Source organism: Gouania willdenowi, chromosome 6 (genome assembly GCF_900634775.1).
Source record: "Gouania willdenowi chromosome 6, fGouWil2.1, whole genome shotgun sequence".
In the NCBI taxonomy this organism is placed as follows: domain Eukaryota; kingdom Metazoa; phylum Chordata; class Actinopteri; order Blenniiformes; family Gobiesocidae; genus Gouania; species Gouania willdenowi.
Window position 1 is genome coordinate 52675959 of NC_041049.1, and position 19018 is coordinate 52694976.

Sequence of the window (19018 nt, forward strand, 5' to 3'; positions counted from 1 at the left end):
GAAAAATGGGGTTGACTATACATCTGGACCTAAATCGTTATTAATAGGGATAGACATTTCATATAAACCTTTAAAATGTGAATGATCATGGTACAATAGCCAGTGCCACTGATCCAAATAACTGCCAATATCTGGCAGAGAGGATGTTTGATGCTTGGCGGAGATTTACACTCAGAGTGCTGTTGTGTTTTGCTTTTTTAGAAAACAGAAATCCAGCTTTGATTCTTCGCATTGTTTTGATTCTACAACAATTACCCATTTATAAAGCATCCGTTTTGCCAAACAGGAAAAAAAACTAAATATAAACAGAGTCCTTATCATACTTGTTTTTCTGCAGCTTCACTGTGCGTCTCGAATGTAAGTGGTATCTATATAATACGACTTCTGATCATCGAGGTTCTATGAAGTTGTTTCTAATGAGAGTGCACTTCAATAGGAAACCAGCATGAATGAAGAGCTCTACTTTCTACTTGAAATAGCATGGGACATGAGACTACACACTATTACTCGACATTGCTCAAACGCTTCTAGCCTCCTCAGAGGTCTCAACCATTTACTTGACTGTTTGAATTGACTGCACTGCTTCATCTTTTCCATCTGCTCCAAACATTCTTGGTCCTTCTTGATATTTTTTCAAAATAAGACCATCCTCTTTTTAAGTGCCCCTATCGTTTCAGTCGCACAGCCCGTTTTTCTGCACTACTTTCCGACAGCCAAGTGACGTCTAACACATAATTGTTAAGGTGCTATAAAACACAGATATTAGACTTGATTGATTACTAACCAGAGATATAAGTACAACAGTAGCATCACATTATACTTTCAGCACAACCAAAGAAGCTTAGAGCTAATTCATTTGCTAATTAATTTTTAATGTCCCACCCTAACTCTTTCCTTTGTTCTCCTCCCCCTCACTAGGGGGTAACGCCGCCCTCCCTCTTTTCCTCTAATAAAGTTTAGCTTACCCTTCCTCAGGGAGGGCTGGTGATGGCAGAGAAAAGAAAAAAGAAAGGCAGAGATGTGTGGAAAGGAAGAAGAGATAAACATTAAAATCATTGTAAAATAAAAAAAAATATTTAATATTTTCTATCAGACTCTACAGTCAACGTAGCCCTTAAGAGCACGCTCTTGGTTTGGTTTATGTATTTATTTATTTTGAACGAATGAACAAAAAAAATTGCTGAAAACAACAGAAATCTCTATGAAATAAAAAAGAAGGCCATTTCAATATAATACATTTGATTTATTCCACAAAGGATAGGAAGAAGCCTATGCTTGTCACGTCCTACCCCCGTTCTCCACCACCAACAACTGCAAAATCCAATGAAAAAATCCAATATAAATAAATACTTTAATCGAGCTATTAAGAAAAACAGAAGAAAAAAAAAAAAAAACAAACAAAATGGACAGGCCTTCATTTCTGCACTTTTCAAAGATATGACTTTTGTACCTTTTTCTTAGTTTTTTTTTTTTTTTTTTTTTCTCTATCAAAATCATTCCACAAAAGTAAATACTTTTTAAATTCGTCCGAACATAGTGTTGTTTCAAGTTTAAACCAGATTCACAAACTTTAAGGTGTGTGATTTAAAAAAACAGTATATTGGTGTGTTCATGATAATAATAATCACTCTTACCTTATAACTTAAAAACAGAAATAACAAGGAAGGTATTTAAAGTCTTGTCTATGTCCATTATTCTCCTTTTCTTTGACTTCTCTCGTGTTTGAGCTGCATTGCTTAAGTTCTCTCCATGTTTCATTTCTTGTTAACATCAGTTATTTGTTAACAAGGCTGACAAGAGAGGTTTATTTGACAAAAGTGCAAGCATTTTTTTGGTGTCGGAACATCTGATCTTTTATCAAAGTGGCAGCCAGCACCTATGGAGAGTGAAAAACTAGGCCACAAAAACACAAAGAAAAATAACCTATAATGCAGTCCACTGTTTGGGTTGTGTTTCTAACTTCTATGGATGTAGGAGGTTAGAAAAATAAACAAAATAATAACCTAGACAGTTATGTGTGGATAAATGAGGAAAAACAAGAGGCAGCAGAGGAGTGAGACTGACGGAGAGATCACTGATGAAGACGGAGTGACTTCTGCTGAAGAGTAACTGAAGTGTCAGAAGAGGTTTGGACTGATTAAGAGATGCCTCTGTAGGACAAAAGTGTGATAAACGGTGCATACACTTGCACACTTTGAGCCATGCAAAAAAATAAATAAATAAGTCAACCCAGTGGGTTTTTTCCCCTTCTCTGCTGATTCTGCCTCCCTCTTTGTGTGTGGGAGGACTGAATAGAGAAGAGAATCTCACCTCTTTCTATCAGCTCTCATTACCAGACATGCAGATATGAAAGACTTTGGCGATGGGGATATTGCACCAAGATGACAGGAGGTGTGCAGTGTGCAGAGAGAAAATGAGTGGATCAGCAACGGGTTTTGCATAGATTTGTCGATTGTGGGCATTAAAATACTTCAACAATCTTATTTGCATACTTTTGTCAAAGTCAAAATACACTGTTTAAAATTGTTTAATGTAAAATTATACATTTGATGAAAAAGAAAAAAAAAACCTCATTTTGAACTATTACTTTAGATCAGTTGTTTTTTTGGCTCTCGTACCCCCTTTCTCTTATTTCTGAATCCAAGTACCACCTTTTGTCCGACTACAGCAGGGGTGTCAATCTCATTTTAGTTCAGGGACCAAATACGGACCAGCTGGTTCTCAAGTGGGTCACAGATTTTAGGTGAGGGAAAAAAAAAAAAGACATTTTAACATCATTGTGCTCCATTTTTCACCATCAGTTCAATTCACTTGAACAAGTAAGATTTGTGGAAAAATAGAGAGCTCTTTTCTCAATGTGCATTTAAGAATTAATGTGATGTAAACAAAGGAAAAAAATCATTAAATTGGTGAATTTGAGCCATCTACAACTCATAAGTTACACAATAATTCATGTTTTCTCTGTCATTCATTTTGTCCTGCAGGCCGAATTGGATGCTCTGAAGCAGTGGTCGCCAACCCATCAATCGCGATCGACTGGCAATCTTCGACATTTCCTGTAGATCGCTTCTCTTGTGTATGAAAGTGTGTGATTGCTGGCACACCTCATCCACACAGTTACTCCGGTCAGAGAGCACAGCCACAGCGTGACAACAGTGCTGAACTGTTCATTAGTTCAGTGATGTAAAGGATAAACCATGTGATCAGATGGTATTTTCCTCATGAGCGCCGAACATTTGCGGGGCGTGACCCCAGATTTCCCCTGAATGTGAAACTGCGCCGCTGCGTGACTTCAGTACAATCTGCAGTCCAGCAATCCCCTCTGCCTCCGGTTTTGCTACGCATCTGTTGCAGCAAGCAGAGGGCAGCAAGGACTCAGCAGATCTCGCTAATTCACATGTAATTGTGCGATACATGTGTGATTTAACCATGGACAAATGCAATATTTGTATGTGAAATACAATTTAAAATGCTCGGATCAGGCCAACCATGGTATCAACAGAAAGGTCTGGTCCGTCCCCGAGTCGGAATATGTGCTTAGGTTTTGGGCAGAGTCCGAATTGCGTCTGCTAGAGCAGAAATACATTGTTATTGCCGAAAAAGTGTGTTATCAGCGGATATGTGCTCGGTTTTCAGGTAGAGTCCGAAATGGGCCCGTTGGAGGTCCTGGAAGGTCAATGTTTTATTCTGTGTCTATGCACTACTTCCTGTCCCGCATGGGCTTATTTTTGTTAACTTGCTGCAGCACCAGCTTCCAGCAAAAATAGAAGTGCAGCATATTTGCTGTAGAGGGCAGCAGCATGACTCAGCAGTTACGGTGCTGGAGCAGATTCGCACACGGTGGAAATTGGCACATTAACTTTAATGGAAACCTATTAGCTGCATTGCTGTTACGGTGCAGTTACGCATCCAGTGGAAATGCAGGGTGACAAAGTATATTATCGTCAGGACCCCTTAGTGGCCGAACACAATGGTGTAAAAAAACAATAGCTGCCTGTTTAGATGCCTGAATGAAACCACTGGAAAAAAACAAAAAAAAACAAATACATGATAGCTGATTAATGTTTCTGTCGGTCTATTTTTTCAGCGCAACAGGCACAAAAAATTGACCAATAGGATTAAATGACACAGCCAGTTTAACATGCTAGTTACAGATAGAATTATGGATTAATTATTTTTTAATGTTGGACCAAAGCATTTCATGTAATTCAAATAAAGTTAGCCTGAATAAATAGTATGAAAGTGGAAGTAAAATTATTTTTTTTAACACTTCATTGGGTAAATCTTGCTGTCATCAAAGTGGAAGTCAGGGATGAAAAGGTTGGAAACCACTCCTTTAAAGGGCCTGATTTGGCCAACGGGCCTTGAGTTTGACATGTGTGGACTACAGCATTTTACTCAGAATACTTTAAAAATAAAAAATTACAGACAATAATGATTGAAGGAATCAGTGATAATACATTTTAAAGAATCACAGTTCGTAAATAGGTGGAATGAAACAGTATTTGGTGTCTCATTAATAGATTTATTTCTCTAGTTTTTATCATTTCCTGTCATCTCCCATGGTGTGGGACCAAGACTGACTCTTGTATTTTCAGTTCATGTTCTAATCTATCAAATGATTTATTACCAAAAATAAACGTGGGGGGTAAAAGTAACTAGTAACTTTTACTTTGAATACTATTTAATTTAGCTACTTTTTACTTGTACTTGAGTATTTCACGGTATGACTTACACTTGAGGACAATTTAAATCAAGTAACAGTACTTGTACTTGAGTAGGATCTATCAGTACTTTTTACACCTCTGTATAAAACCCATATTAAGGGTGTACTCACACTGGCTACCAGGGCCGTTCCGAACCAGCTCTGTGCATGTGTGAAACCATGGGGGGCCATTGTCTGGCTTGCGTAGGTGTGAACTGCACCGCAGGGGGTTTAACGGCCCGATGGTCCTGCTAGAAGAGGTGGTCCAAACAGCGTTGGCCGCGCATGCGCACGCACAACTCGACTCGCGCGCAAAATGTGATGACGTTGGTACCGCGCGACGCTTTACGGCACATAAACACCCGCATTCCACAATGATAGCGGTGTCAGAAGTGCTCGTTAGCCGATGAAAAGTTCAGAGTTGGCGTTACCTGATATATATGAACAACACCACAGAGAACTCATGGAGTAAGAGGACAACATGACCGTCAGGACTTCTCTTTGTTCAGCCGACAGCGGGACAGTAACGGAGTGTAGCAGCTCATCATCAGGTCCGGGTATTTCCGAGGGTGTAAATATACATATAAACACATATTACTGGTATATTAACCCATATAAAGAAAATATGGAAATGGGACATTTTACTGCTGCAAATGTCTCACATATTACTGGTATTTTGTGGACAGGACACATGTGGTTGGCTATTATATAACCCAGAAAAAAATGGAAGTTGGACATTGTACTGCTGCTAATGTATAAATAATATAATATAATATAATATAATATAATATATATATATATATGGTGTTTCAGTGTTCTGGGACACATACTCACAAACTCTGTAGAATGAAAACAAACACAGTGTCTTGGGGAGCAAAGTGTAGTGTATTAATTTATTCATCTAAATGTAACCAAAAACAGAACATCACAAATACAAGCCCAAATAAATGAAATGTCTCAAAGAAAGGGTAATAATTTTCCAAACAAAAATAAATAAGCCAGAAATAAAGTGCAACCTTTTGCAAAATGTAACATGAACCTTAAAAACAAAACATTTAAACATTGGAAGTACAAGGATGGGAATATTATGACAGCAGAACCTGGAACAAGACTGCAAATTGTTGCAACTAATTATTTATTTTTAATCTTATTTTAGTTCTCTTCTTAGGTCGTGTCGTGTTAGTGCACATGTGGCAATACCAATTATCAGTATGTGGAGTTCCTGTTAGTCCTGCACAACTATAATGAATGGCTCAGAAATCTACATGTGTCCTGTTCTCAAAATACCAGTAATATGTTACACATTTGCAGCCGTAAAATGTCCCATTTCTATATTTTTTGGTTAATATGGGTTAATATACCAGTAATGTGTTTATATGCATGTTTATACCCTCAAAATTACCATGGAATTTTGGGTTTTACTCGGACCCCTCATCATCACGTCTCTGCAGAAGAAGACCCTCCGCTGCACCTCAGCACTTTAACAAATCACTAATTTCATAATTTAACTATTTCTACCTTTGTTTGCATGTCGTTTGCTTTGTATTTAATAAAATGGTTTCTCCAACAGTTGGTTAAATCTACACATTTATACTGTATATAATGCACATGCAGGATGATGTGTAACAATAATTAGTAAAATTAGCTCTAAACACATTTTGTATAACTAAATATAAAGTTATGCTGTGAACAGAAAGAAAGGAAGACGAGCCAGATAATTCTAAACTTTAGAATATAATACAATCATAACTTTTAATCATAAATATGACTTCTCAAAACAACAAACTTTGATATCTTTGTCACACAATATCTAAGCTTCCAGTGAATAATTTACAAACAAAAAAAAAAGCTCACTGATGGTGACATTGAGATCTCAATGTCACCATCAGTGAACTTTTTATTATTTGTAAATTATTCACTGGAATCTTCTCTGGTGGCATGTGCAGTGGTTGTTATTATTATTATTGTATGAAGCCAACATTACTGCAGCTCTGCACATCATTGTTGTCCTGTTAAAGTATTTTTATACAAAGACTTAAAAACAATCTCAGAGTCGCTTAATGGTGACGTAACGCCATACGTGTATCATAAATTAACGTGATGATCTGTTTCTCTGTGGGAACCGAGTTGAGCTGGTGATCACGTCCGTTCTACCGTGTCAGAAAAGGGACAGGGAGGGGGGGATTCCTGCTGTGAGCTTGAAACGGCCCCAGTTGCGAGTGCTTTTATTTGGTAATTTTCCTCTCTCTCCAAGTACCCCATGTAGTCATCGTACCCCCATTTGAGAAACCCTGCTTTAAATACACACACTGTTCATATCCTTGTTCTTTTAGTGAGAAAGTGAGTGAGTGAGTTTGAAATCTGCATCTGAATGAGTGTGAGAGACTAATCTGAAGCAACCCACATCAGATATTCTGTATTTACCAAGGTCACAGAGCAGCTGAGAATGACACCGACTGGCCATAAATGGGGCTCCTGGGACCAGACTAGTGTTTGCATGTGTGTGTGTGTGAAAGCCTGCCAGCCTTGCACCACAGTGCTCTGGCTGATTGTCTTACCACTCCTGTCTACTAATGGGATGGAGAAGATGAGCTGGAAAGCCTGCACATGCATAATGTAGATGTGTAGTTCTCAGTGCTCGATACAGGTCAATAAAAGGACAATAGGACTACTGACTGGACTTTGATTGATTAAAAGCCTCTCCTGATAAAAATCACGCATCACACGTTGCTTGAAGAGCCAATCACGAGCATTTTAGAGAAGAGCAATAATCAACAGAAATGACTGTTTGTAATGAGATGTGACAAACTGGAGGACAAGAGCATCATCAAGTGTTAACAAGGCCAGTTGAAGGAGAAAATGCAGTCTTTGGAAAAAAAAAAAAAAAAAGCGCATTCTCTTCCCTCAATGGGTTTTGGTAATTGAAGCTGATAATTAAGGTTGTTAAGACTGAAGGCATGGGATTACGCACTTCTTAACAAAGACTTGTTTTGTTTTTACATTTTAATCCACTGATGTTAAGCTGATATGATTTTTCCTCCCCCAAATTATAAATATCATTACAATGAGGATAAATTGGGTCTTTGGCTTTTTAATAAAAAAAAAAAAAAAAAAACAGATTAGTATAGAAAACAAGGTTTGTGATAACAACTGGGAACACTACCGCATCAGAAAAAGCAGAATAAGCCCCACGGCCTTGATAATCTCATATAAAAACTGCATCTTCTCAGCACTCTACACCCAATAAATCTGTTTTTTTTATTGCACTCTCCCATTTCCAAGCTCTCTCGTCAAAATGGATTTCACATCTGCTTAGTGTGTCTGAGGGGTCCAGGCATGAATTCAAATTTAGATCAGGTGGTTTTAACTGACCGGCGGCATGTATCCATCTCAGATTAGAATGCTGAAAGACAGACAGGTGGAGGCAGGAACGTTCTGGTTCTCAAAAGGGAAAAAATAAGAGAATCAATTAAAGTAAATGACAAGCCTCGTGGGCTGTCTGCTATGCTAATGTTAAAAGTTGTCATCACATGTTTCACTGACAACCTACAGCTAAGCTCAAATAGACTTCTGATATTAATGACTTCACTACCATGCCTTCAAAACCCATACAAATAAAAGTGGGTGTGGAAGGGTGAAAGCTAAAGCCAGAGCAAACCTGGGTGCACGGAAACAAAGAGACAAATAAGACCTTAATGTTCTTTACTTTTTTGTGCTCAGACTAAAAGTAGAACCGACACTTATTCCTCTCACCACCATTGCTTGTATTGAACCTGTCATGTCAACTCAGACATGCTGTGATGATTTCTGAGCTGAACCCTAAGAAAGATAAACACAGGTTGACAGCGCCAGTACAAAGCTGAAAGTTGTGATAAGATTACAAATTGAAATGTTAGAGGATTACCGTTGGCACATCTGAAACTTTGGTGGGTGTTTATTAAAGTTGAAGGTGAAGACCTTTCACAGATAAGTTTGATTGATGGTTACTTCTAAATAAAGTGCACAAGGTTATTTGCACATTAAAGGTATTTTACAAAAGAATGAAACTCCTGCTTAGTGGTGCAGTTTGTGCTGGATGTCTTTCATAAACATCACAACTGTCTAAGAACTAAACAAAAATATTAGAGCTGTTGAAACAACAATTTCAAGATGTTGGATTCAATGGTAACTAAACCCTGTTTTTACAATAAAATTTTGCTATTGACTGAAATAGAGGCCTATGATGTTTTGGAGGCCGCTCTCGTCATGCACCACCACTGTTAGCCCCGCCCCTTCTATAAAAACTAACACCTGTGAACTTTACAATCAGTAGGTTTGGATTAAGAGGATTGTGAATAGAGAGGTATGGTGAGTATTGAGTAGGTAGTTAGCTTAGCATAGATTGTTCTTTGGAGATTTCATAACATAAAATGGGCATGTCTTAACTGCTCCAGCAGCCCCACCCATAATTGAAGCTTTTTTTTTTTTTAATTTCCTGCGTAGACGCATATCTAAACGTCAGGGTTTACCGTAATTTCCGGACTATAAAACGCTACTTTTTTCCCACGCTTTGAAACCTGTGGTTTAAACAATGATTCGGCTAATTTGTGGATTTTCTTCCAGTTTTACAAGCTTTATGCCGCCAAAAAATGTAGCTCAGTCACATTAGACCAATGAAATTGCCCTTAAGGTAGACCAATGAAACGGTTTACATTTAAGGTCCCATATCATGCCATTTTTCACCCATCTCCATTTGTTCTAAGCACCCCAAAAACATAGTATTTGAGGTTTATTTCCCAAACTCGCCTGTTTTCCAGAGTTTTAGCATCTGAAAAGTTTGAAGCACAGAAAAGTCTATTTAGCTTAACATGGGCCCTTTAAATTGAGCGCGCTCCCACTGAATTCTTCTGATAAGTCATTGTGTCATGAACAAACCCTCATCATGGCAAAGACATGGGGAAATGCATATGATGCAGCTTTCAATTTGTCTCACACAGAAAGTGCTGCAGCATCCTGAATAAAGTAAAAGTCAGCCAGTTTGTGACAGAAGGAAACAATAAAAGGCATCAAGTTGGTAAATCACTGCGTTAGGTTGGTTCAGGTGCGTTCGGGGCTCTGGACTCTCAAGCTAATGGAGAAGCTTACGTAAGAAGAATTGACAGACGGAGATCAGAACAGCCTGGGTACAGTACAAGTCAACCAGTTTGTAATAGAAAGAAACAACAAATAGCATAAAGTTGTCAAATAAAACATTTAGTTGGTTTAGAAGCAATCGTGTGAGATCTGACAGAGCAAACGTCATTCCACGCACTAATAAGGAGCACAATCCCCAGGGAATCAGGAGTATGCTGCTGCTGTACATTCCAGAGCGCTTCCCTCTAATGAATATGTATAGTAGACGGATCTCACCAAAGGAGCTATAAGGAGGAGAAAGAAATGCAAATAAATTAATGCAATGGGCGCTATGCGATTGATGAAATCTGGAACTGTTTGCTGTGATTGTTTTTGTACGGAAAAATAGTACGACTGGGAAGTAGGTGCAGACACACACGTAGTTGACAGAAAACTCAGCAGAGATGAAAAAAGGCTCCAGTTTATCTTTCTGTTACAAGATAAGAATTCAAATAAAACGATAGTCAACATTAACATTCACTGAAAGAGAAAATAAAGCGTGAGTAAAGTGTGTATGAGGGAGAGAGACAGCTGGATGCCTGCAGCCCGCGTGTTTCGGTGTGTGTGTTCGCTCCGCTGCAGAGCCAGAGGATTACTGTGCGCGGAGATCCATGAATATAATCATGGATCGATGTGGCTTCAGACACAGCTCCAGTGAGCTCCTGTCTTTCTGAGTGCATATGTGAGTGTATTGGTGACACGTCGCTACTCTTTGTGCAGCAAAAAGAGAAGTCCATCCGCCTCCATTCTCATTGTGTGCGTCTGAGCAAAATGCTCATTTGAATAGGGCAGTCTCCACCACTTCTGCTTGTGCACTAATTATTGCTGCATTCTTAGTGAATCACTCGCAGCAGGTGAGGAAGCCAAGTGTGGGAACTTCTGGGTACTCCACGATAAGGGACACAAAGCTCATGGTAACAATTGTCTCATGATATGACAATACTGTAATTATCAACATCGGTCAGAAATCATTCTATGATAATTTGACATAAGAAAAAACCCTGCTCGTTCTGATTGGCCGAGTCGTCTGAAGGGTACCCTCATCAGCCAATAGAGTGCGACCAATGTGAAGATGCGGCTTTTGTATGGATTTTTCCTGGAAAATTGCAAAATCATTGGAATGGGCAAATACAGCGGTGCAATTTATAGCTCAGTATCCCGAGATATAAATTGCACCGCTTTATTTACTCTTTAAAATGAATCGCGATGCAGAGTTGGACTTCTTTGTATTGATTGAATATAGAAATTTAAGCTGCTTCATCATCGTCTGTTCGTGGGAGATCAATGAAGTTGTAAATTTCAAAAACAAAGTCCTATTGAACTGTGGTAGAATTAGGCTAACAGTATGATGGATGGAGGCAAAAAACGTTAGTTATCTGCTGTTCAAACTCATTCAGCGCCCTTAGCAAAGAAAAAAAAAAACACTAGAAGCAGGAGCTTGACTGCAAAAGTGTTAGTTTTGTTAGTGGAATCATGAATTAAACACAGATATAGGGAGGCTAGGCCTACACAATTCATTCATTTATTTTATTTAACGTAAAAACATTTATGTTACAGATTTTTAAAATGCTTTCTAAATAAGAATGAAGTTCCTACTCATCTAACTGCTTGTATTCACAAAAAGTGACTATGTGTCATAATATAGAAAATTAAATTGATAGTTATATATTGTTATTAGGCCTATGAATATGATCGTGTTAACGTTTTGCTGTAATTCAGTGAAAAAAAAAAAATCAATCTGAAAATGTTTTTAAAACTTTTATTGAAAAATGTTAAAGGCTGCTCACCAATGCTCTAGTATGTACACACATGTACACACAGAATGCACAAGGTCATACTTGTTAAACCACAGGCTTTACAATCTCAACCATTCTCAGCTTCTTACTGCTTATCTCTCCCAGAGAAGAAGGGAGTAGGAAAACAGACTGGTTGCCATAACAATGGGTTGAGAAAGAAGGTAGAGAGCTATTGGTGAGGAAATTGAATTCATCTCGATTGATTGATTATACTTTATTAATCCCCGAGGAGAAATTCAGTTTCAGTTACATCCCGACCAAGAAACATGAAGGACAATAACATATCACATGGGGGACAGGTACGGGAGTAGCTCTCCGTTACCAATGTATAGCCACTACTGGATCAAATAGTCCATGTGTGTACCTTATCAAACAAATCTAAATCATCAATGTATAGGAATAAAAGGTTAAAGGGAAAAATGGAAAATTACTAAAACAAAATTTTAACGGATGACAAGATAATATTTTAAAACAAAATAACATAATGTGATCACAATGATGTTAATGTATTATATTTTGTCCACATATCACAAAGGCTGCAGCAGTTAAAGTCTGGGCAGATTTAGAGCACATGGTAGAAATGATTCTTACTTCAGTTTATACTAAGAGTTTCCCAATCTGATATCAGCAAAAAAAAAATGATCGGATTATATATAAAGGGTCAGTTTTCCCTCATACCTACTGTTGCTGACTATTGTTCTTAACTTGTGTATTATCAATCCATTAATTGTGAACTCATTCAGTGCCAGACATTTTCAGAATTGTTACCCCCTCAGTACCAGCCGTTTTTGAGCATTTTGACTGATTTTTAAAAACCCACAAAATATTTTGTACTACGACTATCTGAATTCTGAAAGATTAAAGTCTCTAATTTCAATCAGAAAAAATCATTTTGTTTCTAGCTTGTTTCGTTCTTCTGTAATCCGCAGTTGAATAAAGGCAAGTTTCACACAAATCGTCACTGTGACAAAAAGCTGAGAAAAATGCCTTTTTCTGAAAAAAATCTATTAGGGACACCACAACATTGGTTTCCTTCTATAAAACAACAAAAACATTGAGACTGGCTTTTGATGGCAAAATTATTATTATTTTGCTATCTAGGTCAGAGTTGAATGGTTTGCTTTCTGTAATTCGGTGTTCCTCCAAGTCTCTCCCCCCGTCATTCTCTGTCACCGCTTGCCCCATTTTTTGATTGTTTTCTCACCATCGCCACACTCTCAATTGTCCACTTAGGTTACACAAATGCTCTGGTCGAGAGTGCGCTGCTGTGAGCTGGTGGGAACTTCAGCAACAACTCTCGTAGCGTAGAGAAGTGGGACACCAAAAGTAATCCATAGATTTTTGATAAATTTTACAGTGTTTGCAGGGCGGCGCATTGAATTTGGGCCAAAACTGGCAAAATATAAATTTTTGGGAAAATGCTCCCATTTGCACATACAAACTCCGATTTGAGTCAAATGTGAATCAGTTGTAAAACCCCAGCCCTAAACCCTACAGAGTGAAGATAATTTATTATGGAACAAATGTCCTATTTTAACGCACTTCTCCTAGGGTTATATTATGTCTTTGTATGAACTCGAGGCACGGCGGCGCGACAAAGGACGTTTATTGCCGTTATATTTGTACTTGTACTTGAGTAGCAGAAATCTTTCTGTTCCCTTCTCCAGACCTGTGCTTTGAGACAATCCTGTCTCGGAGGTCTACAGACAATTCCTTCAACTTCAAGCTTGTTTTGTGGTCCGACATACACTGTTAACTGTGGGACCTTATATAGACAGGTGTGTGCCTTTCCAAATCATGTCCAATCAACTGACGCACTTCTCCTTGGGTTATATTATGTCTTTGTATGAACTCGAGGCACGGCAAAGGATGTTTATTGCCGCTATATTTGTACCGAGTACAATTTCAATCAAGAAACAGTACTTCTACTTGAGTATATATATGATCAGTACTCTTTACACCTCTGCGCATCGGAAGTGAAAATGTGGTTTTGGGGTACCCATCGTTGATACTGTTGAGTTGCTTTTGTTTGTATTCAATTTGAATTTCCTGAGACCAATCGTATGTGTGGACCAGCCTTGATGTTGTGGACAAACTCTCCAGGGTGTAATTATCTGTTTGGCTCATGGATCACTCTGGGATATTTTTGTATGTTTGTCACAGCAGGCATGGAGAGATGAGACTGATCTCTTTGTCCAACTCACCATCTTTTTTATGAACAAAGGGGAATGACATGCAGAGATCAAAGCTGGGCATTGCAAGGGGAGATGGAGAGCTCTGCTAAGGGATGAAATAAACTTATCACTCAGTATTTTTATATGATAGCAAATTAAAGCAAAAACTGCAGGGATACCAATGGTTTGTAAATGGCACACCATTACTCTTCCAGTATTGGAGGTAATTAAGTGTTTATATTATAATTTTACTTATTGACTTTTAAATGATGATAATTAAAACAAACGTAAAAGTTTATGTAACTTGAAATGAAAAACTTAGAACAGCATAACTGATACATTTATTTTAGGTATTGTACAAAAACAATGCATTTTTTTAATGTCAAAATAGTAAAAGTGTTTAAGAGTTATTTTAAATACGTGTTTTAATTGATATTCAAACAGGAGATCTATCACATGTGTAGTCTGTTTAAAAAAAAAAAAAAAAAAAAAAAAGATATTTTCAATTATATTGCATGATATATTTATATACAAAATTCAGATAATATTTACAATTGGGTGCAAGCTGAAGTGAAGAACAGCTATGATAATAGAATATATGTATAGTAATTTATAATACACTGTCCATATATAATGGTGGTTTATAAATAACTTTACATTTGATTTTCTATTAAAGATGCAATATGTAACTTTTATTAAAATAATATTGTATTTAAAAGCTCTTTTTAAGACACTTTACAACATAAAAACAGCAAGTACATTCACTGAAGAAAATATGACTGAGTGGGTGGTTAAACCTTAAAAGCTGAGTGAAACAGGTGAGTTTTGAAAGATGGAGGTCGGTGCAGTTGCGGATGTGACTTGGGAGGGAGTTTCAGAGGGTGGGGGCAGCGACAGAGAAAGCTCCGTCTCCCCAGGTTCTGTGGTTGGTCCTGGGGACCATTTGGTCAAAAATCCATAATAACCTTTGAGCATATTGTAATCAAAGTGTTCTGAGTGGACAGTGAATCTGTTCTCCTGGCTGTAAAATGACATTTACAGTGCATACGGAAAGTAGTCACAGCGCTTCGCTTTTCCCACATTTCATCATGTTACAGCCTTATTCAGAAAGGGATTTAATTATTTTTTTTCCTCAAAATTCTACACACAATACCCCATAATGACATGAAACTTTTTTTTTTAAATCTTTGCAAATTTATTAAAAATAAAGAATGAAAATATAACATGTACATAAGTTTTCACAGCCTTTGCTCAGTACTTTGTTGTGGCACCTTTGGCAGCAATTTCGGTCTCAAGTCTTTTGGAATATGAAGCCACAAGCTTGACACATCTATATGTGGCCACTTTGGTCCATTCCTCTTTACAGAACCTCTCAAGCTCCATCAGGTTGGATGGGGAGCGTCGGTGCACAGCCATTTTCAGATCCCTCCAGAGATGTTCAATGGGATTGCAGTCTGGGCTCTGGCTGGGCCACTCTAGGACATTCACAGAGTTGTCCTGACACCACTCCTTCGATATCTTGGCTGTGTGCTTAGGGTCGTTGTCCTGTTGAAAGATAAACCATCGCTCCAGTCAAAGGTCAAGACCAGGTTTTCTTCCAGGATGTTTCTATACATTACAGCATTAATTTTTCCCCTCAATCTTGACTAGTCTACCGGTTCCTGCTGCTGAAAAACATCCCCACAGCATGATGCTGCCACCACCATGCTTCACTGCAGGGATGGTATTGGCAAGGTGATGAGCGGTGCCTGGTGTCCTCCAAACATAACGCTTGGCATTCAAGCCAGAATTCAATCTTTGTCTCAGACCAGAACATTTTGTTTCTCGTGGTCTGAGAGTCTTTCAGGTGCCTTTTGGCAAACTCCAGGCGGGCTGCCATGTGCCTTTTACTAAGGAGTGGCTTCCGTCTGGCCACTCTACCATACAGGCCTGATTGGTAGAGTGCTGCAGCGATGGTCGTCCTGCTGGAAGGTTCTCCTCTCTCCACAGAGGAACCCTGGAGCTCTGTCAGAGTGACCATCAGGTTGTTAGTCACCTCCCTCACTAAAGCCCTTCTTCCCCGATCACTCAGTTTAGAGGGACAGCTAGCTCTAGGAAGAGTCCTGGTGGTTCCAAACTTCTTCCATTTACGGATGATGGAGGCCACCGTGCTCATTTGGACCTTTAAAGTAGCAGAAATCTTTCTGCACCCTTCTCCAGACCTGTGCCTTGAAACAATCCTGTCTCGGAGGTCTACAGACAATTCCTTCAACTTCAAACTTGTTTTGTGGTCTGACATACACTGTTAACTGTGGGACCTTATATAGACAGGTGTATGCCTTTCCAAATCATGTCCAATCAACTGAATTTACCACAAGTGGACTCCAGTTAGGTTGTAGAAACATCTCAAGGATGATCAGTGGAAACAGAATGCACCTCAGCTCGATTGAGCTTGATCTCAAAGGCTGTGAATACTTATGTACAATTATTTTTAATAAACTTGCCAAAAATCTCAAACAAATGTTTTTAAGTTGTCATTATGGGGTATTATGTGTAGAATTGCGAGGAAAAAAGTAAATGTAATCCCTTTTGGAATAAGGCTGTAACATGAGGAAATGTGGGAAAAGCGAAGCGCTGTGAATACTTTCCATATGCACTGTATAAATCCAAAAGTGTGACGCTCCTACAATCTGGACTTCAGCCAATCAGAGATCTTTCTTCAATCACGTGTGCTCCATGAGCTGTTTTTGGCGTTACTATAGAGGGTTTTCACCCACGTCACTTTCTGGGCAGTAACCCTGATGCTGGAGGTAAGCGGTTGACACTACATGTTGGAGGCTAATGGAAGTGTACTCTGCAATGGATGAATCACAAAAAAGTGCCACAAAACACATTATAGATGGAAAGGCATACAGGGATGGACTTGGTCTGCATGAAAGGGCACAATATTTGGAAAAAATACGGTTTATTGGTGGTGCAGATCCAAACGAGTTGGCTCTCGTCTTGGATCAATGACGAGAGAGCCGGAGAGTCTTCCGTTTATTATGTATCCTGATATCAATTACTTATTCAAGGTGAATTAATTTTATAGTCTGGATGGTGATGGTTATCAGTCCGATCAGAGCGGCAGTCAGCTGGGATCACAGCCGACGACAGCAGCCGCTACAGTGATACGTGTATTCATGTTAGTCTAAAACACCAGAAAAATCTCCAATAAGGTCTATATTGAGAAAAAAGTCACGAAGAGCGTTCACAAAAGACACCGGTAAGGGAGGTTGAGTTTCGGTTTTAAAACAGAGCGGAAAGAGAATTCTGCAAATTGCAGCTTTAACTATTAAAATCATAACCATTCATTCATTCTCTGTATGGAAAAAAAAAGCAGGTTACACCGCAGTCTAAACAAAACAAAGGTCATACAAAATGAATTAGATCAGAATAACCCACTGTTTTACAGCTTAGACCATATTAAAAAGTTAAAGTAAAAAAAAAAAAAAAATTAAAAAAAAAGAGAGAAAGGCAACAGTTATTCTTCACTTTGTGAGTAAGTGAAGTAACAATATCCAAAGGTCAAAGGTGTGCGAGAACATGTCTTCAAAACTTCTTTCTGTCTTTTCGGGAAAGGGTCAAGTGTAGGGCAACTTGAATAAAAAGCAAATAAAATGTTTTCATTGTCTGTTTTGACATAGTGTTCCACTTTCAGAGACAGTGCAATTGTAAATCAAGGACAATCTGCTCTTCTTTTTGACAGGACATTGTGTTTGGTCCTTACCTTGCCAATGATCCTGGGGAATGGAGCTCTCTGGTTCTCAGTAACTATCATTGGAGGAACGAGCAGCGACCGCTTGGATCTATGAGGAAACGTCTGGTCCAGGATGTGCTAAAAATAGAAGGACTCATTAACTTACAGACTAAAACACAGTTTAATAAAGTACATACATGTAAAGCATTCCACAGTGTAATTACATGTCAAAACATTAAATAACATAATAAATTACATATTCAATTGCATACATGGGGAGCAGAGCAGAGGTGAAAGTATCAGATTACAAGTACTCATTACTGTAATTGAGTAGCTTTTATGGATACATTTCTAAATCAGTAATTTAACTTGTACTTACCAATGTTTTAAATGAAGTAAAGAAATTAATTACATTTCCACACCCAACTGTAACTGAGTAAATTATTAGTTTGTGATGATTTTCTTTTTATTTTATTGTCTCTTCATAAATATATCTATACTTAGAGCCTGAGGGTGTTTTTTTTTTTTTTTTATTTTGAATTACATTCGTTGGTGTTATTTAAAAAAAAAAGAAAGTTTAGAGATGTTAAATGTATGCAAGGGAACCATGGCAAAATATATTACTAAAAATAAACATGGGGTGATATTAACTAGTAAAACTTTTACTTTGAAGTGCTATTTAAATGAGCTACTTTTTACTGGTACTTGAGTATAACAGTACTTCTATTTCAGTAGAATATATACCTCTGATAGTGAGTAAATAACATTATTTAAAGCAAAGTAAAATGCCCAGAATTGGTTTCCTATTCTTTGAATATTGCATAAAATAGTTTGATCACCCATGATTGCATGTGGACAAAGGGAAATACAGTACCTTAGGCAAATGTGAGATAAGCTCCCCAGCTGCTCTACCTACATGTTATCACATTCTTTGTTCTGTGTGTGGCTTTTAAGAAAAACAGGTCTGAGATGCAGAGGTGGGAATCGAAGACAAAGACGAACAGTAATGTGAAGCAATGAGAGCTGACAGGGTTGCGGAAAAAACAATTGCTTTTATCAAGCGGAGAGCCATTGTGGCATGAGAGCGTCGCTCCTGCAAACACAATAGTATAATCTAATTTAATCGTACACTCTCCTGCTGTTGGGAGAAAATATTAGGCTTTACTGTTATGCTATTTATTTAATTTGGTCCCTTTAGGCGCTGTACTTTTTATGTCTGTAAGAACGACACCAATTTCAAGTCACTGAAATGCTGAAACTCGATTGGATGAATGCACCAATAGGTCACGTTTATATTGATGAGCACAGGGGATGACAATTAAATTATTGAATAAGTGCACCAATTTATTCTATCATGCAAAGTTAAATATTCTATATACATCAACTGAATAATGTTCCTACTGTTTCGTCTTATCCCCATTGGCTCTTTTTTAAACACTGATTTGATTAGTTTTCAAAACGTCCTCAAGCAAAT

At 38.1% G+C, this 19018-nt stretch overlaps 1 protein-coding gene across 1 annotated transcript in view; it reads right to left on the reverse strand.

Annotated features, from left to right (window-relative positions):
- cdh13 (cadherin 13, H-cadherin (heart)) overlaps positions 1–19018 on the reverse strand; it is a 411437-nt gene that overhangs the window by 202982 nt on the left and 189437 nt on the right. The window contains exons 4-5 of the mRNA XM_028451185.1: positions 17575–17682; positions 488–493 (exon numbers count right to left, since the gene is read on the reverse strand). Coding sequence (XP_028306986.1) covers positions 488–493; positions 17575–17682 — 114 coding nt within the window. The remainder of the gene's footprint in view (positions 1–487; positions 494–17574; positions 17683–19018) is intronic.